The sequence below is a fragment of the Dendropsophus ebraccatus genome, chromosome 9, assembly GCF_027789765.1.
Source record: "Dendropsophus ebraccatus isolate aDenEbr1 chromosome 9, aDenEbr1.pat, whole genome shotgun sequence".
Lineage (NCBI taxonomy): Eukaryota > Metazoa > Chordata > Amphibia > Anura > Hylidae > Dendropsophus > Dendropsophus ebraccatus.
The window spans coordinates 61020026-61040527 of NC_091462.1; the positions used below are offsets into that span (position 1 = coordinate 61020026).

The 20502-nt window shown below is 44.5% G+C and overlaps 1 protein-coding gene and 1 pseudogene across 3 annotated transcripts in view; both read right to left on the minus strand.

The window, feature by feature from the left end:
* PTH2R (parathyroid hormone 2 receptor) overlaps window positions 1-20502 on the minus strand; it is a 264780-nt gene that overhangs the window by 171672 nt on the left and 72606 nt on the right. For all 3 annotated transcript variants that reach the window (XM_069985313.1, XM_069985314.1, XM_069985312.1), the window contains 2 exons: window positions 9407-9509; window positions 524-640 (listed from right to left, as the gene is read on the minus strand). In XM_069985313.1, the coding sequence (XP_069841414.1) occupies window positions 524-640; window positions 9407-9509 (220 nt within the window). The remainder of the gene's footprint in view (window positions 1-523; window positions 641-9406; window positions 9510-20502) is intronic.
* LOC138801028 (large ribosomal subunit protein uL5-like) lies at window positions 15560-19453 on the minus strand (annotated as a pseudogene).

The window sequence follows — 20502 nt, forward strand, 5'->3', positions numbered from 1 at the left end:
GTGGCGGCATTGTCCGCCGCGGAATTCCGCCGCTCTTGCTCTGCGTGCACAGGGCCTAACATTGAAAGGAATGGTTTTAACATTCTATGGTTGCTATTGAAATGGTCTGCTCACTCTCCCAGTCACATCTACCACCACAACTTCTGGTGAGAGACCTGGTCAACAGCATGAATAATAGTGTCCCTTCAAATATGAACCCAGGGAACTACAGTATATCTAAGAACTCCATTGGTACATTCACACAAAGAATAGTTTTGTGTGATTTCTTTATTGACAGCTATAAAAAGCTTGCACCAGCACCACCAGCAATATTGCCCTGTTACAAAATACAAAACTGAATGTTGACAATTTTGCCAATGATGAGTTGAATTTTCATGACAGGGGGGCAAATGTCAAAAATTCATCCCAGTAACTGCCAGTGACAAGAAACAAAGAACAACGAACTGTAGTCAGAAAGTCAGGGAAGAATACTGGGTAGTTAATAAATGAAAGGTTACTAGACATTTGTGTTGCAAGGTAATACCTCTGTGATTAAAGTCATACACATACGGAGGGCAAGTAACGGCAAGTATCTTCCCGGGTATTCCTCTCGGCCAGCAAACTAATCCGTCCCATTCTGGCAAACAACCTCCTTCAGTTCCTGTATGAGAAAATAGATTGTTTATTTAATAATACTTATAGTGTTGTGATTTATGGTTCATTTTTATTTCACATTTTACCTCATTATGTTACATATTGTTATGAACATGTTTGAATACCTGAAAACCATTATTTTAATAAGCAAAAAGCTAATTTTACAATTTTTTTATGCAGGTAAAACTGAGCAATTTAAATGGAAATTACAAAAATCTCAAAATTAAAGAATCATTATTAATCCAAACATAAATCATGTCTGTAGTGGGTCTGTATCTTGCCATTGCGGTAAGCTATTGCATTTTTTTTTGTGTTTTTGTGTGTTTGCAACTTCAGCCATAGCAATGTGCTCCTGCCTAGTGTGAATGGTGTTCTAGGAGAACTGACCAAATTTGTCCTTTTTTTCCCCCTGTGTTCCAGATGGGGGGAGTGGCTCCCTCTACTTGGTCGTCCACTCAACCTATCCCACCCAGGTGGTGTAATTACTTCTGCTGGTATAAGACAGATCTTGCATGCCCAGAGCATATGCGTATTTCATGCTATGGAGAGGCCATAGTACAGTGTAGGACTGCCCCGTGTATGAGGCCACCGTAACATGGTGGGGTAGTTTACGCCATTTTTTAAATCGTAACCAAGAGCCTCATTATTTTTGTGGAAGATTTTTTTGGCAATTGGAGGGGGCTGCTTTTAACTATTTTCATGTCTGTAGTGGGTCTGTATCTTGCCATTGCGGTGAGCTGTTGCATTTTTTTTGTGTGTTTTTGTGTGTTTGCAACTTCAGCCATAGCAACGTGCTCATGCCTAGTGTGAATGGTGTTCTAGGAGAGCTGACCACATTTGTTCTTTTTTTTCTGTGTAAAAAATAAAGGTGTAAATTTCTAGAGAGGACAGTTGACAGGCCGCTCAGGCGCTGCTGCTGCAGAAGCCGGGTGGCTGCGGAGCACTGGAGAGAAGACCGGGAGCTGTGAGAGGTAAAGTATCAGGTGTTTGGGCAATCATAAGCCATCGGACGCGCATCGCTATGTACTCGTAGCTGATCGTTGTCTTTATTACACGAAGCGAAATTTGGCTGAATCAGCCCGATCTAGCCAATTATGAGAATGGATAGATTATAGTACCAAGGCAGATTAAAGTTTATTTAGTTCCGAAAAAATAAACACAAAAAGCACATAGGTTCAGCACCCTTAATGGGCCTGCCAGGAACATATCAGGTTGTACATTGGCATCCCTTTTTAACATTTTGTGGATTGACAGTCGGATGTAGATCTACTATTAAAAGTTGATTTTAATGCACTCCAAGACTCGGTTGAGACACCGTAAAATAAAAGCAAAGTTTTCCCTTTTATCTAATAATGTTCTATCAGCCTTCCAGTACTTATCAGCTGCTATATGTAAGAAGTGGTGTAGTCTTTCCTATCTGACATGGTGCTCTCTGCTGCCACCTCTGTCCATATCAGGATTTGTCCAGAGCAGGAGAGGTTTTTTTTTTTTTTTTTACCAGGGTTTGTTACTGCTCTAGACAGTTCCTGATACAGACATAGGGGGCAACAGGGATTACAATGTCTGACTGGAAATAATACACTACTTTCTGCAGGACATACAGCAGCTAGAGATGAGCGAATACTATTTGATCGAACAGCTATTAGATCGAATAGTACGTTATTCAAGGTATTCGACCGCGGTCGAATATTCGTGCTAAAACGCAGTAAAAATTTGAGTCGCCCTACCACATCCCCTGGCGCTTTTTTCCAGCAAATAAACATGCAAGGGGTAGGGACAGGCACTAGGAGTAGGCAGGACTTTAAATAAACTCTAACTGTGATTGGCTGGCTTAACCATGGCACCTCCTGAATAAAAGAATAGTGATTTGAGATTTGTGTCACTTGCTGGTAGGAACTAGAGAGGCACAGTCTGTAAAGCAGGGAGATGAAGGTTTTAGGTAAAGTTAGGTTGGAAGGGACCCCCAAAAGCCCTCGTTAGGGCTTAAACTATAGAAAAACAGACATTTACAAGCTGTTGTGACACAGGCAGTGTGTATAGACTGCATAAGCAGTTGTAAGACAGGCAGTGTATACACACACTGTATAAGCAGTTGTGAGACAGGCAGTGTATACACACACTGTATAAGCAGTTGTGAGACAGGGTGTGTATACACACATTGTATAAGCAGTTGTGAGACAGGGTGTGTATACACACATTGTATAAGCAGTTGTGAGACAGGGAGTGTTTACACACTGTAGAAGCAGTTGTGAGACAGGCAGTGTATACACATATTGTATAAGCTGTTGTGAGACAGGCAGCGTATACACACACTGTATAGGCTGTTGTGAGACAGGCAGTGTATACACACACTTTAGAAGCAGTTGAAAGACAGCCAGTGTGTCTACACTTTATAAGCTGTTGTGAGACAGGCAGTGTATACAGCATTTGTGAGACAGGCAGTGTATACACTCACTGTATAAGCTGTTGTGAGATAGGCAGTGTATACACACACTGTAGAAGCAGTTGTGAGACATGCAGTGTGTATACACTGTATAAGCTGTTGTGAGACAGGCAGTGTGTATACACAGTGTGTATACCCACTGATAGTGTATACGGCTGTATACTGTAATTGTGGGATAATACCTTTTATCTTGCTACCACAAATTTGCGCAGTCTGCGTCTAGTGAAGGCCCTGACCAGCCCTTTATTTCTGTTGTTGTAAAAACTATTTTATATCCGGTATACGGCTGTATATTGTAATTGTGGGATAATACCTTTTATCTTGCTACCAAAAATTTGCGCAGTCTGGGTCCAGTAAAGGTGTCAACCAGCCCTTTATTTCTATTGTTGTAAAAACAATTCTATATCAAGTATACGGCTGTATACATTGTGTGGGATAATATAGCTGTTATCTCGACTCAAGAGATTTGCGCAGTCTGCGTCCAGTAAAGGCACCGACCAGCCCTTTATTTCTATTGTAAAAACAATTCTATATCAAGTATACGGCTGTATACATAGTGTTGGACAATATAGCTGTTATCTCGACTCAAGAGATTTGCGCAGTCTGCGTCCAGTAAAGGAGTCTACCAGCCCTTTATTTCTATTGTTGTAAAAACAATTCTATATCAAGTATACGGCTGTATACATTGTGTGGGATAATATAGCTTTTATCTCGACTTTAGAGTTTTGCGCAGTCTGCGTCCAGTAAAGGCACCGACCAGCCCTTTATTTGTATTGTAAAAACAATTCTATATCAAGTATACGGCTGTATACATTGTGCGGGATAATATAGCTGTTATCTCGACTCTGGAGATTTGCATAGTCTGCATCCAGTAAAGGCGTCGAACAGGCCTTTATTTTTTATTGTTGTTAAAAAAATTCTATATCAAGTGTATGGCTGTATACATTGTGTGGGATAATATAGCTGTTATCTCAACTCTAGAGATTTGCGCACTGTGGGGAAGATTTATCAAAGGGTGTAAAATTTAGACTGGTGCAAACCACCCACAGCAACCAATCACAGCTCAGCTTTCCTTTCAGCACTGCCTAAATCTGAGCTGTGATTGGTTGCTGTGGCCAGTTTGCACCAGTCTAAATTTTACACCCTTTGATAAATCTCCCCCTGTGCGTCCAGTGTAGGCGCTGACCAGCTATTTATTTCTATTGTAAAAACAATTCTATATCTGGTATACGGCTGTGTGCAGTGTGTGGGATAATATAGCTGTTATCTTGACTCTAGAGATTTGCACAGTCTGCGTTCAGTAAAGGCACCGACCAGCCCTTTATTTCTATTGTTGTAAAAACAATTCTATATCAAGTATACGGCTGTATACATTGTGTTGGATAATATAGCTGTTATTTCGACTCTAGAGATTTGCGTAGTGTGCGCCCAGTGAAGGCGCTGACCAGCTATTTATTTCTATTGTTGTAAAAACAATTCTTTATCTGGTATACGGCTGTATACAGTGTGTGGGATAATTTAAAAACTATCTGGTACAGCTAAATTGTATACTATTGAAAAAAGTTAAACAGCTACTACAATGCGTAGGGCAAAGTGAAGAGGACAGGGACGCTGAAATGCTGCTGGGGTGTCAAGCCGCAGTCAAGTGATTGCGCATGCTTCAGAGGGACGTTAAGTATCGCACGCATCCACTATACCTGGCTTTATAGGACAGTTGGGCAGGGGGCAGGGTACACACCTATAAAGGCCCGATCAGCGTGACCAAGTGTTACGATGGATGGCAGAGTGCTTACAGTCATTTATCCATTCACTCCAGTCTCGAGGCTAGCCAAGAGTCTGACACTCATGTCTCCAAACCTACACAATTAGTCCATAGTCATCCCACCATTGCCCACTCCAAGGAGCTCTTTTCGGGTTCCTTTACCCCAATTGGACAGTGATGAAATACTTGATGAATCCCAGGAGCTACCTGAGGATTTTATCTGTAGTGATGCACAAAATCTGGACCAGCAACCTCAAGTCGTGAGGAGTGAAGATGAGGAGCCCCAATTGCCCTTAAGCCAAACAGTTGACATGCTCAGTGTGCAGGAGGAGCAGCAGAGTGAGGAGATAGAGGAGGAGGGTCTGGACAATGAAGCAAACGACCTGACCCGGCAAAGGGTGATGTCTAGTGTGGAAAGGAGTGAAAGTGTGGAGGCCGCACCAAATAAGGCACAAAGAGGCAGAGGGATGTCCAGAGTTAGAGGGCAGACGAGTCAGCGGAGGCAGGCCAGAGTCACCAGGGCCGAAGCTTTCCCCCGAAGCAGCCAGTCACGCCAAGCTCCCCCCTTGAGGCACACAGTTCTTTGGTGTGGAGGTTTTTTAATGTTCGTGCAGATGACAAGCTGAGTGCGGTGCGCAAGCTACGTCACTTGAAACTAAGTAGAGGCTCGGAGAAGAGCAACTTGACCACCTTGGCCATGGCGCATCACCTGAAAGAAAAGCACTAGGCTTAGTGGGAAAGAGCAAACACAGGAGATCCTACACCCGGCGTTGCCACTGCAGACTCTTCCCCTGTTCTCTCTGCTAGAGCTACAGTCCAGACCACCACCAGCCAGGACACTTCGCCATCTGCCTGTGCTTCGGCCACTTTGGTGCTTTCTTCACCTTCCCCTTCGTCTGCTCCTTCGTTTGCACCATCATGCGCCTCTTCAGTGCAATTGTATCTCAGTCAGGCATTTGATCGCAATGAGTACGCCTCTACTCACCCTCTGCCCAAGCCTTAAACTGCCACATCTCCAAATTGCTGGCCATGGAGATGCTGCTGTTTAGGCTTGAGGAGACGCAAGCCTTCTGTGACCTCATGGCAGCTGGCGCACAGCGGTATTTTGTCCCTAGCCGCCATTACTTTTCCAGGTGTGCCGTCCCCGCCTTGCACCATCATGTGTCCCGCAGCATCGGGCGGGCCCTGAGTTTGGCAGTTAGCGCGATGATCCACTTGACTACCGACGCGTGGACAAGTGCTTTCGGCTAGGGACGCTATACATCACTCACGGCACACGTTTTTAATTTGGTGATGCAGCGCTTTTTAAAGACCTACCCCGACCTGCCGGAGCTACTCAGCTCCCTCAGTTTGCCAACCATAAATGGCCATGGATGGCAGACTTATGTGAAGTTTTAAGGGTATTCTAGGGGTCCACCAAGAGGGTCAGCATGCGACGATGCCATAGTGAGCGTAACCTTCCCACTCCTATGCATCGTTAAAGAATCCCTCATCGCCATCAGGGAGAATGCCTTGCACGCACTGGAGGCCGGGATAGGAGGAGATGTGGCGGAGCTAGACAGTCACACTACACTACTGTCAGCTTCTCAGGGTCGATTCCTGGAGGAAGAAGAGGAGGAGGAGGAGGCTGTTGGCTACACTGTCGGCAAGGCTAGCGGTGCAGTTGTGTGCGTTCCATTGGTCCAGTGAGGATGGGGCAAAATGGAGTGAGAGGAGGAAGAGGAGGAGGAAATGTTGAGCAATAATTCTGGTGGGGGCAGCAATGTGATGCCAATTCCAAGCCTGGCACACATGGCTGAATTTATGTTGGGCTGCTTTATGAGGGACAAACACATTGTCCACATAATGGGGAGCAAAAAATACTGGGTTTTCGTAATGCTGGACCCCTGGTATAAAGATAATGTCTCCTCATTTATTCCAGTAGAGAAGAGGACCACCAGACTACTGGAGTACCAGAGAGAACTGCTGCAGAATATGATGGAGATATTCCCACCTTCCATTGCTGGCAGCAGAGAAGAGAGTTCCTCCCAAAGCCAGACAACATCCATCAGGTCCACGGCCGCCAGGGGAACACTCTCCAAAGTATAGGACACGCTCATGGCACCCCAACGCCAAAGTACCATCAGTGCAGGGCCTTGTACGAGCAGAAGGGACAAGTATCGGCGGATGTTGCGGGAGTACCTGGCCGACCACAACCCTGTCCTCCCCGATCCCTTGGCGCCCTACACGTAAGTTGAACACGTGGCTGGAACTCTCACTATATGCCTTGGAGGTGCTGGCCTGCCCTGCCGCCAGCGTTCTGTCTGAAAGAGTCCTAAGCGCAGCAGGGGGCATCATCACAGATAAGTAAAGTCACCTGTCAACTGACAGTGCTGACCGGCTGACACTCATCAAAATTAACACCCAGTGGATAAACCCAAATGTTGCTTCTCCACCAGTTGAAAGCATTGAGAAGTGAAGTTGCATGTTTCAGCTCTAGGTCATTTCCTCCTCCTCCTCCTCCACTATCATATAATTGGGCCATTAAAATTTTTTTTTAACAAGGCTCACCTGAAGGGCATGTTCACATTTTTTTTAAGGGTTCACCTTGTGGGCCTAATTTCATATGCCTCTATACAATTTTTTTGAAGGCTCACTTCATAGGCCTCTATACAATGTTTTTGAGGGCTCACTTCATAGGCCTCTAAACAATTTTTTTGAGGGCTCACCTCATGGGCCTAAGTTCTTAGTCCTCTAAATACATTTTTGAGGTCTCACCTCATGGACCTAAGTTCATAGGCCTCTATACAATTTTTTTGAGGGCTCACCTCATGGACCAAAATTCATAGGCCTCTATACAATTTTTGGAGGGCTCACCTTATGGGCCTTAAGCTCATTTTTTTGAGGGCTAACCTCATGGGCCACAAGCTATTTTTTGAGGGCTAACCTCATGGGCCTCAAGCTAATTTTTCAAGGGCTCACCTCATAGGCCTTGTGAGAAGATACTATTTGTCATTTTAGAGAACAGATACGTGTCACCGAGGTGCCTGGCCTTGGTGAAGTGAACCCGTAGCTTTAGACAGTAACTGTAGGTTATTGTCACTTTTATTAAATATACTTATAGAAGAAATAGAGGCAATGTGGCACTGGCTAAACTTTCCACGTTTTCTTTATTACACCATCTTTACAGTCAGTGATACAAAGTGCAGATCTGCACTTTGTATCACTGACTGTAAAGATGGTGTAATAAAGAAAACGTGGAAAGTTTAGCCAGTGCCACATTGCCTCTATTTCTTCTATAAGTATACTGGATATTGTTTGCTGAGAGGCGTAGAGCACGGCTATTACCACGCTAGTATCCAGAGAGACTCTATCAGCTGGGATCTCCTACACAGCGGTGAGTGGATAGTGCCAACACCCATTTCTATGAACTATATTGTTACTTTTATTAAATGCATCAGCTGTTTCCACAGCTGTAACACATATATAAATTGTTTCCACAGCTGACTCGGGTCCAGCTTTACTTGAGCAGTCAACGCTTTTCCATTGCCTCAAAAAATAAAAGGACTGCTGTTTGGCCAAACAGCATTGTGAGAGAGACTCTATTGCCGTTCAAAGTAATACCCACACCAACTTTGCTTTTTATGATTTAAATGGCTGCATGATAAATTTTCTTTCGCTCAATATTTCACTTTCTGTTCACTCTAATGTAGAGGAAAAAAGTTGTCCGAGTATTTTTTCCATTATACCAAGCGGTTATATTGTGTTTGGAGTCTATAGTTGATAGTCTGTGATAGTGGCGTAATACTGGAATTGGATATATATGCAATATATTCATGTATGCAATTCACATCACTGGCTGGGCGATATATCTATGAAAACAATTGTATTTTACAAGTGTACTGAATAAACAAGAAACAAACAAACGATCATATTACGCACCACCAAATACATAGGCAAGTACCGCTAGACCAAAATTAACACTTCTACTTTACGTTCATGTACCCAGGCATGCTTCCCCTGCTGTTCCATATGCATTCCAGAGGAATTCCCAAGGATTTTTCTACCATAGACTATAATGGGATTCGTTATTCGATCGAATAGTCGAATATCGGGAGCTATTCGAATCGAATCCAATTTAATCAGAGTTTCACTATTTGCTAATCTCTAATAGGAGCTAATAAGTACTGGAGGGCATGTGTTTAGAAGTCACTTACAAATCTGTATAAGTTTCTGGCACCAGTTGATTTGAAAACATTTTTTTTCCAGAGTACCCCTTTAAAGTTTATTGAACATGTCCATATTGTACACAAAAAGTTTTCTTGCAATGTGTGCACAGATGGTTGTTTTTTTCATAAACTTTAATGTAGCACATAGTTAAACATAGCACATTCAAAACTTATTGAGGTAGAGTAACTTTGAAGATACAAAGCTTTTAATTGGGAAGCAGGAAAATACTTTTATGCTACTGTGCTATGTACAAGTGAAATCACGTACAGTAATTTACTGTTTATCCACTTTCACATGATAAATGGTTATGTTTCCATAACATATTTAAAGCAGGTTAAGAATCTTATCAGATACTTTACCCTCTTCCTGAAGCAGGGCAGTGACATTGAGTTCACATTGTATTTTAGCTCGTAGAAGAATATAAATCTGTTCCTCAGCAGTAATTGTGTCACCTGAATAAACCTAAGAAGGAAAATAGAGATTTTTTTTTAATTTTTTATTTAATTAAATAATTTTGCATAGAAATACAAAAATAAGCACAATATGCATAATACATGATAGTAAAAATTACATGCTAATATCATGATACTACCAATATAGGGAACAAAAAGGAAACCTTACCTTTTACAATGACATTAAACATAACCTATCACCAAGAAAAGGCTATCTAATCTATTGGCATCATATTACAGAGCAGGAAGAACTGAGCAGATTAGTATATATTAGTGATGAGCAAGCATGAGTATTAGGGTACTCGATGGTGCTCATTACTCGGACGAGCATCTCATGATACTTGAGAAAATGGCATCTTCCTCATCCTGCATGTTTGGCAGCTTTTTCTCAGCCAATCGTCATGCAGGAGAGTCTTTGGGAGCTCGTAGCATCACGTGGGAACCCTACATGTCGATAGCAGTGATTGGCTGGCCAGATGAGATGACCTGGGCATTTAAGAATCTGCGTCGGCAGTGCTCGCCTCACATGCCTTCTGGATGAACATAGGGAGAGAGCTGCTGATTGTCAGGGAGAGTGTTAGGGAGGGAACTAGCATTCCTGTAGGGCAGGGATACTAGACAAAGAACCCAACAGCCCTTGCAAGGGCTTAAAATCATTTTTTTTGGAGTACTCCAGACTGCTGGCTGGGACTTGCAGTGCAGCTACCACGATCTTAGTTGCACACTGTGGTGATCGGCTGCTGGCAGAAAGAGGACAGCAGGTGTTGCATACAGACCCCAAAGAAGTCCTCAGTACTATTTTTTTTATTTTTGTGGCGGGTGCTGCTGCTGTTGTACATTGTATTGCTGTGATTTGTAGTACAGCTGCATAGAATCTCACTGCTCATTGTCCTGTGTAAGAGGTGGCATACACCATAAAGCACCACTTACACACAGACTATACACCAACCTCCAAAAACTAGTGTGACCAGTAACTTTTGTCATCTGCAGCCAGTCTGCAGGGCTGCTTCCTTTCTAAGTGCAGCCATATGCAGCCACACCGCTCATTGTCAGAGGCATTCAGAGGCATCCATGCATGCTGCCCCTGCTGTTTTCTGTCCATTTCCGTGGTGTTGCCATCATTTTCTGAGGTTCCCAGGTTTTCAGGCAACCTTCCCTGGGCCAAGCTTGGGTCCCCTGCAAAAATGATTGAGTTTCCCATTGACTTCAATGGGTTTCTTTACTCGAAACAAGCAACTGAGCATCAGGAAATATTTGTCTCAAGTATCGGGCACCCGAGCATTTTACTACTCGCTCATCACTAGTATATATCTTCATAGGAAAAGATTCAGTATAATTTGTAACATGTTGATTGAAATCCCTGATCATACTATGTCAGAGAGTCCAGTGAACAATGTTATTTAATGGACTTGACTCCTTAGCATGAAATGACCAGAGATTTCAATCAATAAATTACAAGTTATACTAGATCTTTTCCCATAAAGATGTACATTAATCTGCTCAGCTCCTTCTTCTCTATAGCATGATGCCGATAGCTTAGGTAGCATTTTCATGATGACAGGTTCCCTTTAAGTTTTAAAGTTTTTCCTTCATAGTCCCTGACAGATAACCACAACCCACATAATATATAACCATCGGACCACCAAAAATCCCTCCCTTTTGCCTACTAATCCTGCTGCCCCCTAAAGATAGGAGAGCAGAGAATGGGGAAAAGTTTACTATTTGTGTCTTCTTCATCACTTCAAAGTCTACAGAATTCCAAGGCAATGTGGAGTATAGACTAGTAATAAAGAAGAATGTGAGCCGCCAATGAATTTGCAGGAAAGCTACATAGGCTATTTGATTGGCTCCAGTTTCCAGTACCCAAACATATATTTTTGGGAGACTGATAACAGGCATATACAAAAACATGTTCTTTAAAGTTGAACACCACATATAGAAAACTTGTTTTCTATTAGAAGTACTTTAAAAGTTATATAGATGTGTCTATATAATTTATTACCATATCTGTGCAGTTCTGCCACACTGGTAGCCGATTGACATCCAGGAAGTTAAGAAAAATGGCCTCTTTGCCTATCCACATTGTCTCCTGCTTCTATTGCTCTTCCACCTTAGGAGACAAAGATTCCATTCCTCTGTCTCACATTGTGTGTGTTTGCTGAGCACAGAATGAAGATGCAGACAGGGGGCAGGGCGTGACGTCACAGAAGGCTTGGGTGGATCCCCCAATCCCCTGAGTGATTCACCATCTCTAACTAGCCAGAAGCAGGTGCTGCAACTTCACTGATTGTGCAAAACTTTGCAGTGAAATTAGGGCTATGTTCACACATATTGGAGTTTTATTGCCGTACTGCAGCGTATTCACAAAAATGATGCTGTAACACAATTAAATGATGTTAAATGACAGAGAGGAAAACCAGTGCTGGCAGGAGGCAGCACTGGAAAACCCACCTGGAGAAAAAACAAGGCATAGACAATATATCCCATGTAAGACAATATCCTTATTATGGGGCTGAACTTGAAAGATAAAAGATACTTGATCATAATATGTGCGTGGAGATAAAAAAAAAATTAAATTCAAAATGTTCCTTATTCCAATATCAGTGTTACAGGTAGAGAATACAGCGTGCTGTGTGGTGTTACAGGTAGAGAATACAGCGTGCTGTGTGGTGTTACAGGTAGAGAATACAGTGGGCTGTGTGGTGTTACAGGTAGAGAATACAGTGTGCTGTGTGGTGTTACAGATAGAGAATACAGGGTGCTGTGTGGTGTTACAGGTAGAGAATACAGCATGCTGTGTGGTGTTACAGGTAGAGAATACATCACTGTGTGGTGTTACAGGGAGAGAATTCTATGCGATGTGTGGTGTTACAGAGAAAGAATACAGCGCGCTGTGGTGTTAGAGGTAGAGAATGCAGTGTGCTGTGTGGTGTTACAGGTAGATAATACAGTGTGCTGTGTGGTGTTACAGGTAGAGAATACAGCGTGCTGTGTAATGTTACAGGTAGAGAATACAGTGTGCTATGTGGTGTTACAGGTAGAGAATACAGTGTGCTGTGTGGTGTTACAGGTAGAGAATACAGGGTGCTGTGTGGTGTTACAGGTAGAGAATACAGCGTGCTGTGTGGTGTTACAGGTAGAGAATACAGCGTGCTGTGTGGTGTTACAGGTAGAGAATACAGCGTGCTGTGTGGTGTTACAGGTAGAGAATACAGCGTGCTGTGTGGTGTTACAGGTAGAGAATACAGCGTGCTGTGTGGTGTTACAGGTAGAGAATACAGTGTGCTGTGTGGTGTTACAGGTAGAGAATACGGCGTGTTGTGTGATGTTACAGGTAGAGAATACAGCGTGCTGTGTGGGGTTACAGGTAGAGAATACATCGCTGTGTGGTGTTACAGGGAGAGAATACAATGCAATGTGTGGTGCTACAGGGAGAAAATACAGCGGGCTGTGGTGTTACAGGTAGAGAATGCAGTGTGGTGTTACAGATAGAGAATACAGTATGCTGTGTGGTGTTACAGGTAGAGAATACAGTGAGCTGTGTGGTGTTACAGGTAGAGAATACAGTGAATATGCACAAGCCAAAAAGACAGAAATGGCTGCACATCGCACCCATGGCTGACACGAAAGCTTATTTAGCTACATTTAAAACCAACATCAGAAGTTAGTATATAATTTGGCCAAACCATATTTACTCATGTACCATGTGCAGGTCTTCTGATACACATGAGTCCCTAACCAAAAAACATCACTGTGCCGGTCATCGACCACGATCCCCGCAAAATGTGCGCAAGCAGAGAAGGGGGGCCACGGAATGGCCCTGCAACCCCATTGTCACAGGACCTGACCCTAAAAGGCCCCCCCAGACCCCACAGGCGCCACCGGCGGAAAAAGTGGACGCCAAGCAACACAAGTGTGAACAAGCTCTTACCTCTCTCTCCATTCCTCTGCAGGTAGAATGGGAGAATACTAGGAGATCCTCCCCTTATGTACACAGGTGCTTCCTGCTAATTTGGATCACATGGGTCTTACAAAACACGAGTGCTAGCCACAATGAAAAAAGGGACAGAATACATAAAATATGCACAAGCCAAAAAGACAGAAATGGCTGCACATCGCACCCATGGCTGACACGAAAGCTTATTCAGCTACATTTAAAACCAACATCAGAAGTTAGTATGTAATTTGGCGAAATCATAGTACCTCATGTACCACGGCATTAGTATCAGCCTTAGATGGGATGTGCAGCCGTTCCATTCTCTCCAGTTCATGTTTCACAGTTCTCCCTCTCTGAACAGCTCGCACTCCTTTATAAGACCCACATGACCAAAATTAGCAGGATATGCCTGTGCTCACATGTCCGGACCTTATGTCTTCCCCATTCTGTGAGAGTAGCAATGGTAAGTTTAATACCATATTCATGCTTGTGTCGTTTGGAGGCAGCCTTCCCCGCCGGTGGTGTTGGCCGGGTTTTGGTGGGGCTTTTTGGGTCTGGTCCTGTGACATTGGGGTTGCGGGGCCATTTCATGGCCTCCCTTCCCTGCACGTGCATGCTTTGCGGGGTTGGCGGTCGCTGACCGACACGGTGTGGAGTTAGCGTAGAAACCCGTGTGAACCAGAGGACCTGCTCGATGGTACACGGGGCAATATGGCTTGATCAATTCATATACAGACACTCTGGTGTTGATTTTTAATATAGGCCTAGCGGCATTAGTATCAGCCATAGATAGGATGTGCAGCCGTTCCATTCTCTTCAGTTCGTGTTTCACAGTTCTCCCTCTCTGAACAGCTCGCACTCCTTTATAAGACCCACATGAACAAAATTAGCAAGATATGCCTGTGCTCACATGTCCGGACCTTATGTCTTCCCCATTCTGTGAGAGCAGCAATGGTAAGTGTAATACCATATCCATGCTTGTGTCGTTTGGGGGCAGCCTTCCCTGCCGGTGGTGCTGGCCGGGTTTTGGTGGGGCTTTTTGGGTCTGGTCCTGTGACATTGGGGTTGCGGGGCCATTCCATGGCCTCCCTTCCCTGCACGTGCACGCTTTGCGGGGTTGGCGGTCGCTGACCGACACGGTGTGGAGTTAGCGTAGGGACCCTTGTGAACCAGAGGACCTGCGCGGTGGTACACGGGGCAATATGGCTTGATCAATTCACATACAGACACTCTGGTGTTGATTTTTAATATAGGCCTAGCGGCATTAGTATCAGCCATAGATGGGATGTGCAGCCGTTCCATTCTCTCCAGTTCGTGAGAGAATACAGTGAGCTGTGTGGTGTTACAGGTAGAGAATACAGCGTTCAGTGTTATGTTACAGGTAGAGAATACAACGAGCTTTGTGGGTAGGGCTACAATGAAATGATAAAGTAAAGTTTGTGAACACAACCTAGATGTTTTACAACCGATTTCAGCGGGGAATGGGCAGGGTGGGGGACTGTTATGAACAGCTGAGGGAAGGCATTGCAATCTGGAACCTGTAGTACTGTGCATAACTGCTCAACTAGGAAGTAGAGCCACACAATACAGAATCCACCTATCATTAAAAACAACTTTTGATTTGTCATCAGGCATGTCAAAAGTTATTGTTCGCAGTGGGTCTGCGATCATGAGATATAGCTGCGGGAAAAGCGTTTTAGACATGTTATCCACTTCCCAGCCATTTGCTAATTCCAACAGTTTAACTTCATAGACTAGGCAGTTGTGGGGGAAGCCTAGCTATATTTGACAGTTGGCTCCTGTCTCCAATCCTGTGGGTCCTGCTTCTGAGCCAATGTAATGCCAGTGCCATACATGTACAATACTGTGTATTAACTACTTTCCCACTGCCTTGTGCATGTACAGTATGGCATTGTGCAAGAAGTGGTTAAAATGTATCAGTAAACTCTAATGAAATAAATCCACTGATGGAATTTTAGTTTAGTAGACCTGAGCTAATATTATACATCTTTATACAAAATAAAAAAAAAAACTGCTACAAAGCAAGCAAATATGAAGGTTGACAAGAAGATATCAGTAATAATATTAATTAAGCCTTTCCAAATGGCCCTGAAAAGCAGATTTCAAAATGTCAGCTTGTCATCTTTCATTGTCATTTCAAAACTAAGCTTGTGTTTTGTTGCTAAGGAGCAGATACATAAAAAGATTTACAGGTATTAAGCAGATTTCAGTGACTTAGAACCTGTCAACTTTTTATAATTATTATGACTGTTACAAAATATATAGCCAACATGAAATGAGCAGAAATCAGTAGCATTGTGGCCACAGTTAACCATTGCCTTTTAGAGATGAGCGAGTAGTAAAATATTCGAAAGCTCAAAATACGATTTGAACAGACTGTGATATTTGACTTTTCAATTGAGTATCGAACCCCATTTAAGTCAATGAGAGAAAAATGCTGGTTTGTTGGAAACCTAAATTTAACCACTTGTAGGTCACCAATTCCACAATGACACCTCTGGAAATGATGCAAACACCTCTGGAATGCAACAGGGGCAGCAGGGGAGGCATGCCTAGGTGCATCTAACATGCCCAAGTCGCAGTATTATGCTACTATCAAAGCCTATCAACAATATACTCCAAACACAATATAACCTCCATGTAAAGTTGAAAAAAAGGAAACCTTCTTTCCTCTACCTTAGCATGGACAGAAAGCAAAATTGTAAGCAAAAGAAAAAAATTTAATTTCCTGCACCCCTTTAAATCACATTGCCTATGACAAACACACTGCTGACTGTCATTTTGTGTGTGTGTGTGTGTGTGTGTGTGTGTGCGTGTGTGATGTGGTAAGATACGACCTACACATACAGGGTTAAGGGTCTCATGGAAACTATGTACAAATTGAATTTGAGGCCCTTGGGTGAGGTGAGTCTTCCAAACATCCTTGGAGGTAGTGACACATTAATAACAAAATAGTTTTCCTAAGAGGCCTTGGAATTTGAACGTGTACACTTTCAATCTTTTAAAGAGTATCGATTTAGGAGACGGCAAACCAGGGTAAGAAAACACTGAATCACCAAGTTGAAAAAAGGGCCCAAGCATGACATGTTTTGGTGATGAAGGAGGGGTCAGTGCTGCAGAAAAGGGAGACAGCACTCCAATATTTACCTTTTTTGAGGAGCTTTTAATTTCCAAAAATTGACATTCGAAATTGAAGATTAAAAAAACACTCAGTACTACCGTCAATATCGACTTGATTGATCCTGCCTGCAAAACAGTGACTACTTCCTAAAAGCAGAAGGCACGAAAATGAACACTCCCAACTCGTAGGAGCAGTGACAAGAAATAATTCTGGCAGATCTGGCAATCAGGGGTATGTTTAATATTTAGAAGCCAGTTTTAAAATGATTCAAGATGGACAATACTTTGATCCTTGTGACACAGCAAGATTCTGATTCAAACATTAAATTGGAAGATTTTGTCCCAAACCCTGATGCAGTTTTGCATGATAATGACCCTCGCTTAAATTTTTGGAGATAGTTACAAACTAATAACAATACAATCTTTGTAGGATACCCTGGAATTTGTATGTTCCCACTTGAAATCCTTTAAAAAGTATCTCAGAGAGGGCAAGTGTGGTAGCCCTGGCAAATCAGGGTATATAGGCATTTAACCAATTTAGTCTAATGCTATGTTTACACGGAACGATTATCGGGCAAATTTTCGCGCTAACGATCAAATTCGAACGATAATCGTACGTGTAAACGCAGAGAACGATCAATAAATCGTTTATTTTGATCTTTTAACATGTTCTTAAATCGTCATTCGCAAAAAATTCGCCGATCGTTCCGTGTAAACAGTCATTGCACGATAGTCCGGCCTGACGCCCGGCCCCCCACTTGCAGCCCAGCCCCCCGCTCATCTGCAGCCCCCTGCGCCGGCTCGATCGCCACCGCCGCTCTGATCGCCACCCCCGCCACCACTCCGATCGCCACCCTCGCCGCCGCCCCGATCGCCACCCCCGCCGCTGCTGCTCTGATCGCCTTGCTGCCTTGCATTGATTGGCTGAAGAGGAGAGCAGGGAATTTCAAACGGCTCCTCTTCAGCCAATCAGTGCTGAAGAGGAGCCGTTTGAAGTTCCCAGCTCACCTCTTCAGCCAATCAATGCACTGAAGAGGGGAGTCGGGGATTTCGAAGACCTGCTACGCGGAGCAGGTAACGTATGCTCGCGGACGGGGCGGCAGGGGGGGGTGTGGCGATCGGAGCGGCGGGGGTGGCGATCGGAGCGGCGGCGGGAGTGGCGATCGGGGCGGCGGGGGTGGCGATCGGGGCGGCGCAGGGGCCTGCGGTTGACCGTGGGGCAGGCTACGGATGAGCGGGGGGCTGGGCTGCGGGCGCGCAATCGCAAAATGATCGCAAAACGATTTTTCCATACGATATATCGTACCGTCTAAACGCTGATCGTTATGAAAAAATCGTTACTCCGACATCGTTAATAGTACGATCGGGCCAATTATTGTTCCGTGTAAACGTAGCATAAGGGTCTATTTACACAGAAAGATTATCTGACAGATTATCTGCCAAAGATTTGAAGCCAAAGCCCGGAATGGATTTGAAAAGAGGAGAAATCTCAGGCTTTCCTTTATTACTTGATCTCTCTTTATAGTCTGCTTCTGGATTTGGCTTCAAATCTTTGGCAGGTAATCTGTCAGATAATCTTTCTGTGTAAATGGACCCTAAGGGTACTATTACACGGAACGATAATTGGCCGAATTGGGCCGATTCGGCCGATTATCGCTCCGTGTAAAAAATGCAACGATCAGCCGATGACAACGAACATCAGCTGATCGTTGATATAGGTTAGACCCTATTTTTGTCGGGCGCCGACCGCGCACCGCTGCGTGAAATAGCGGTGCGTCGCCGGCGACTAACAATATACATTACCCATCCACGTTCCAGGGCTGCTCCTGCCGTCCGCTTCTCCCGGGGTCCCGCACGCGCTCTAGCTTCACAGAGGCCTGTCAGCTGATAGGCCGCTCTGCCAATCACAGGCCGCGGCGGTCCCAGCCTGTGATTGGCTGAGCGGCCTACCAGCTGACAGGCCGCTGTGAAGCTAGAGCGCGCACGGGACCCCGGGAGAAGCGGACGGCAGGAGCAGCCCTGGAAAGTGAATGGGTAATGTATGCCAGTTTAGCAAGGGCTGCAAGGACATCGGTAACGATGTCCTTGCAGCTCTTGTCAAACGATTATCGGGCAGTGTAATAGGCCCAGTAAACGAGCAACGATCTAGCAGATCGCTGCTCGTTTACAGGTATTATCGGGCCCTGCTCGGCCCGTGTAATACCACCCTTAGTCAGTGTATTAAAATTTAGTGAAGCAGCTGATTTTTCATCGAGGATGATTCCATCATACTTCTGTTGGGACCAGCTCATGGCTTCTTTTTTTAACAATTTTGTACTTTGTAGCAATAGTGCCAACTTTGCGCTTCTTGTCAGCAATACTGAATCCATGTCTTTCAAGAACTCCATAGAAATGCAGCACATAAATTCATATGCTTTAATTCCCAGATCGATGTGCCCCTGGATACCAAAGCCAAAATTACCTGGGTTAGACAAGTTGTTCTTCATCAATTCATATTTTCTGACCTTTAAAGGGGTTATCCAGCGCTACACAAAAATGGCCACTTTCTACCAGAGACAGCACAGCACAGACTCCAGTTTGGGTGGGGTTTTGTAACTCATTTCCTTTGAAGTGAATGGAGCTTAATTGCAAACCACACCTGAACTGTACAGTGAACTGCACAGTGTTCACAATGTTTTAATTTCTCCTCCTGATGCCAAAAGGCCTCACGGTGTAGGTAGCTTTTGAAAATACAGGAGTCTGTCTGGTGAGCCATTCCAGCACTTTAACGGCTCAGGTCAGCCTGTCACGAGTTTCAACAGCACAGATATTGAGACTTATATTTTCCCTCTCAGAATTCTTAATCCTGATCCTGGCTACGGGGCTCCCCACGTCATCACGGCCCGTTCAGCCAATCAGTGCTGCGGTGGGGCAGCGCACTGATTGGCTGAGCGGGACGTGTCGGGAATCAGCGAAGGACCAGGTGATGTATAGTTGGGACCAGGTGATGTATAGTCTCCGGCGGCCGGGGGGTTAACGGGTCGGCCTTTGGACAAGCTCGCAGCAGGGATGTACATTGCCATTGAGTACACAGGGCCGGCATCCTCAACGAGTCTCGCTGCAAATACGCAGCGAGAAACTCGCTGCCGATGCGGCAAGTGTGTTTGTACCCTAAGGAATTAATCACTGTGAACACTAAGGTTATTCCGGGGGGGACAGGGGGGGGGGCATTCATCTCCTCTCACTGTGGATTAACTGTGGATTGTGTTTTTAATCACTTTTATGTAATGTTTTATAGTGTATGGGGAATGTAATGCATTTTTATTATGGGAGGGGGGGGGGGCTGGGGGGGATTGTGTTTGGTGCACTTTTTTTTTACACTAGTGTACATTACTGTACACTAGTGTAAGACTTTGATCACATTATACAATACACTGTACTGCTTCTGGGAGAAGCTCATCGGCCATCTGAACTTCCAGAGCGTCCTGCTGTATCTAGACGATGTGATTGTCTACTCTCGCACCTATGAGGATCATGTCCGTCACCTGGCTGAGGTGTTTCAGGTCCTCATTGATCACGGCCTAAAGATCAAACCCTCCAAGTGCCACCTGCTCAAACCCCAAGTGAACTATCTGGGGCATGTTGTTAGCGCCGAGGGGATACGGCCAGATCCAGAAAAGATTGCGGCTGTGGAACAGTGGGATACCCCTAGGACCGTGAAGGAGGTGAGAAGTTTCCTCGGATTTGCCGGCTATTACCGCCGCTTCATTCCCCACTTTGCACAAGTGGCCGAGTCCCTCACTGAACTGCTCCGGGGGTGCCCTCGGGAAAGTTACAATAGGCGACTCCCCGTTGAGTGGACCGATCGACAAGAGACTGCCTTCCAAACCTTAAAACGTCTGTTGACCACGCCTCCTATCCTAGCCTACCCAGACTATAACCTTCC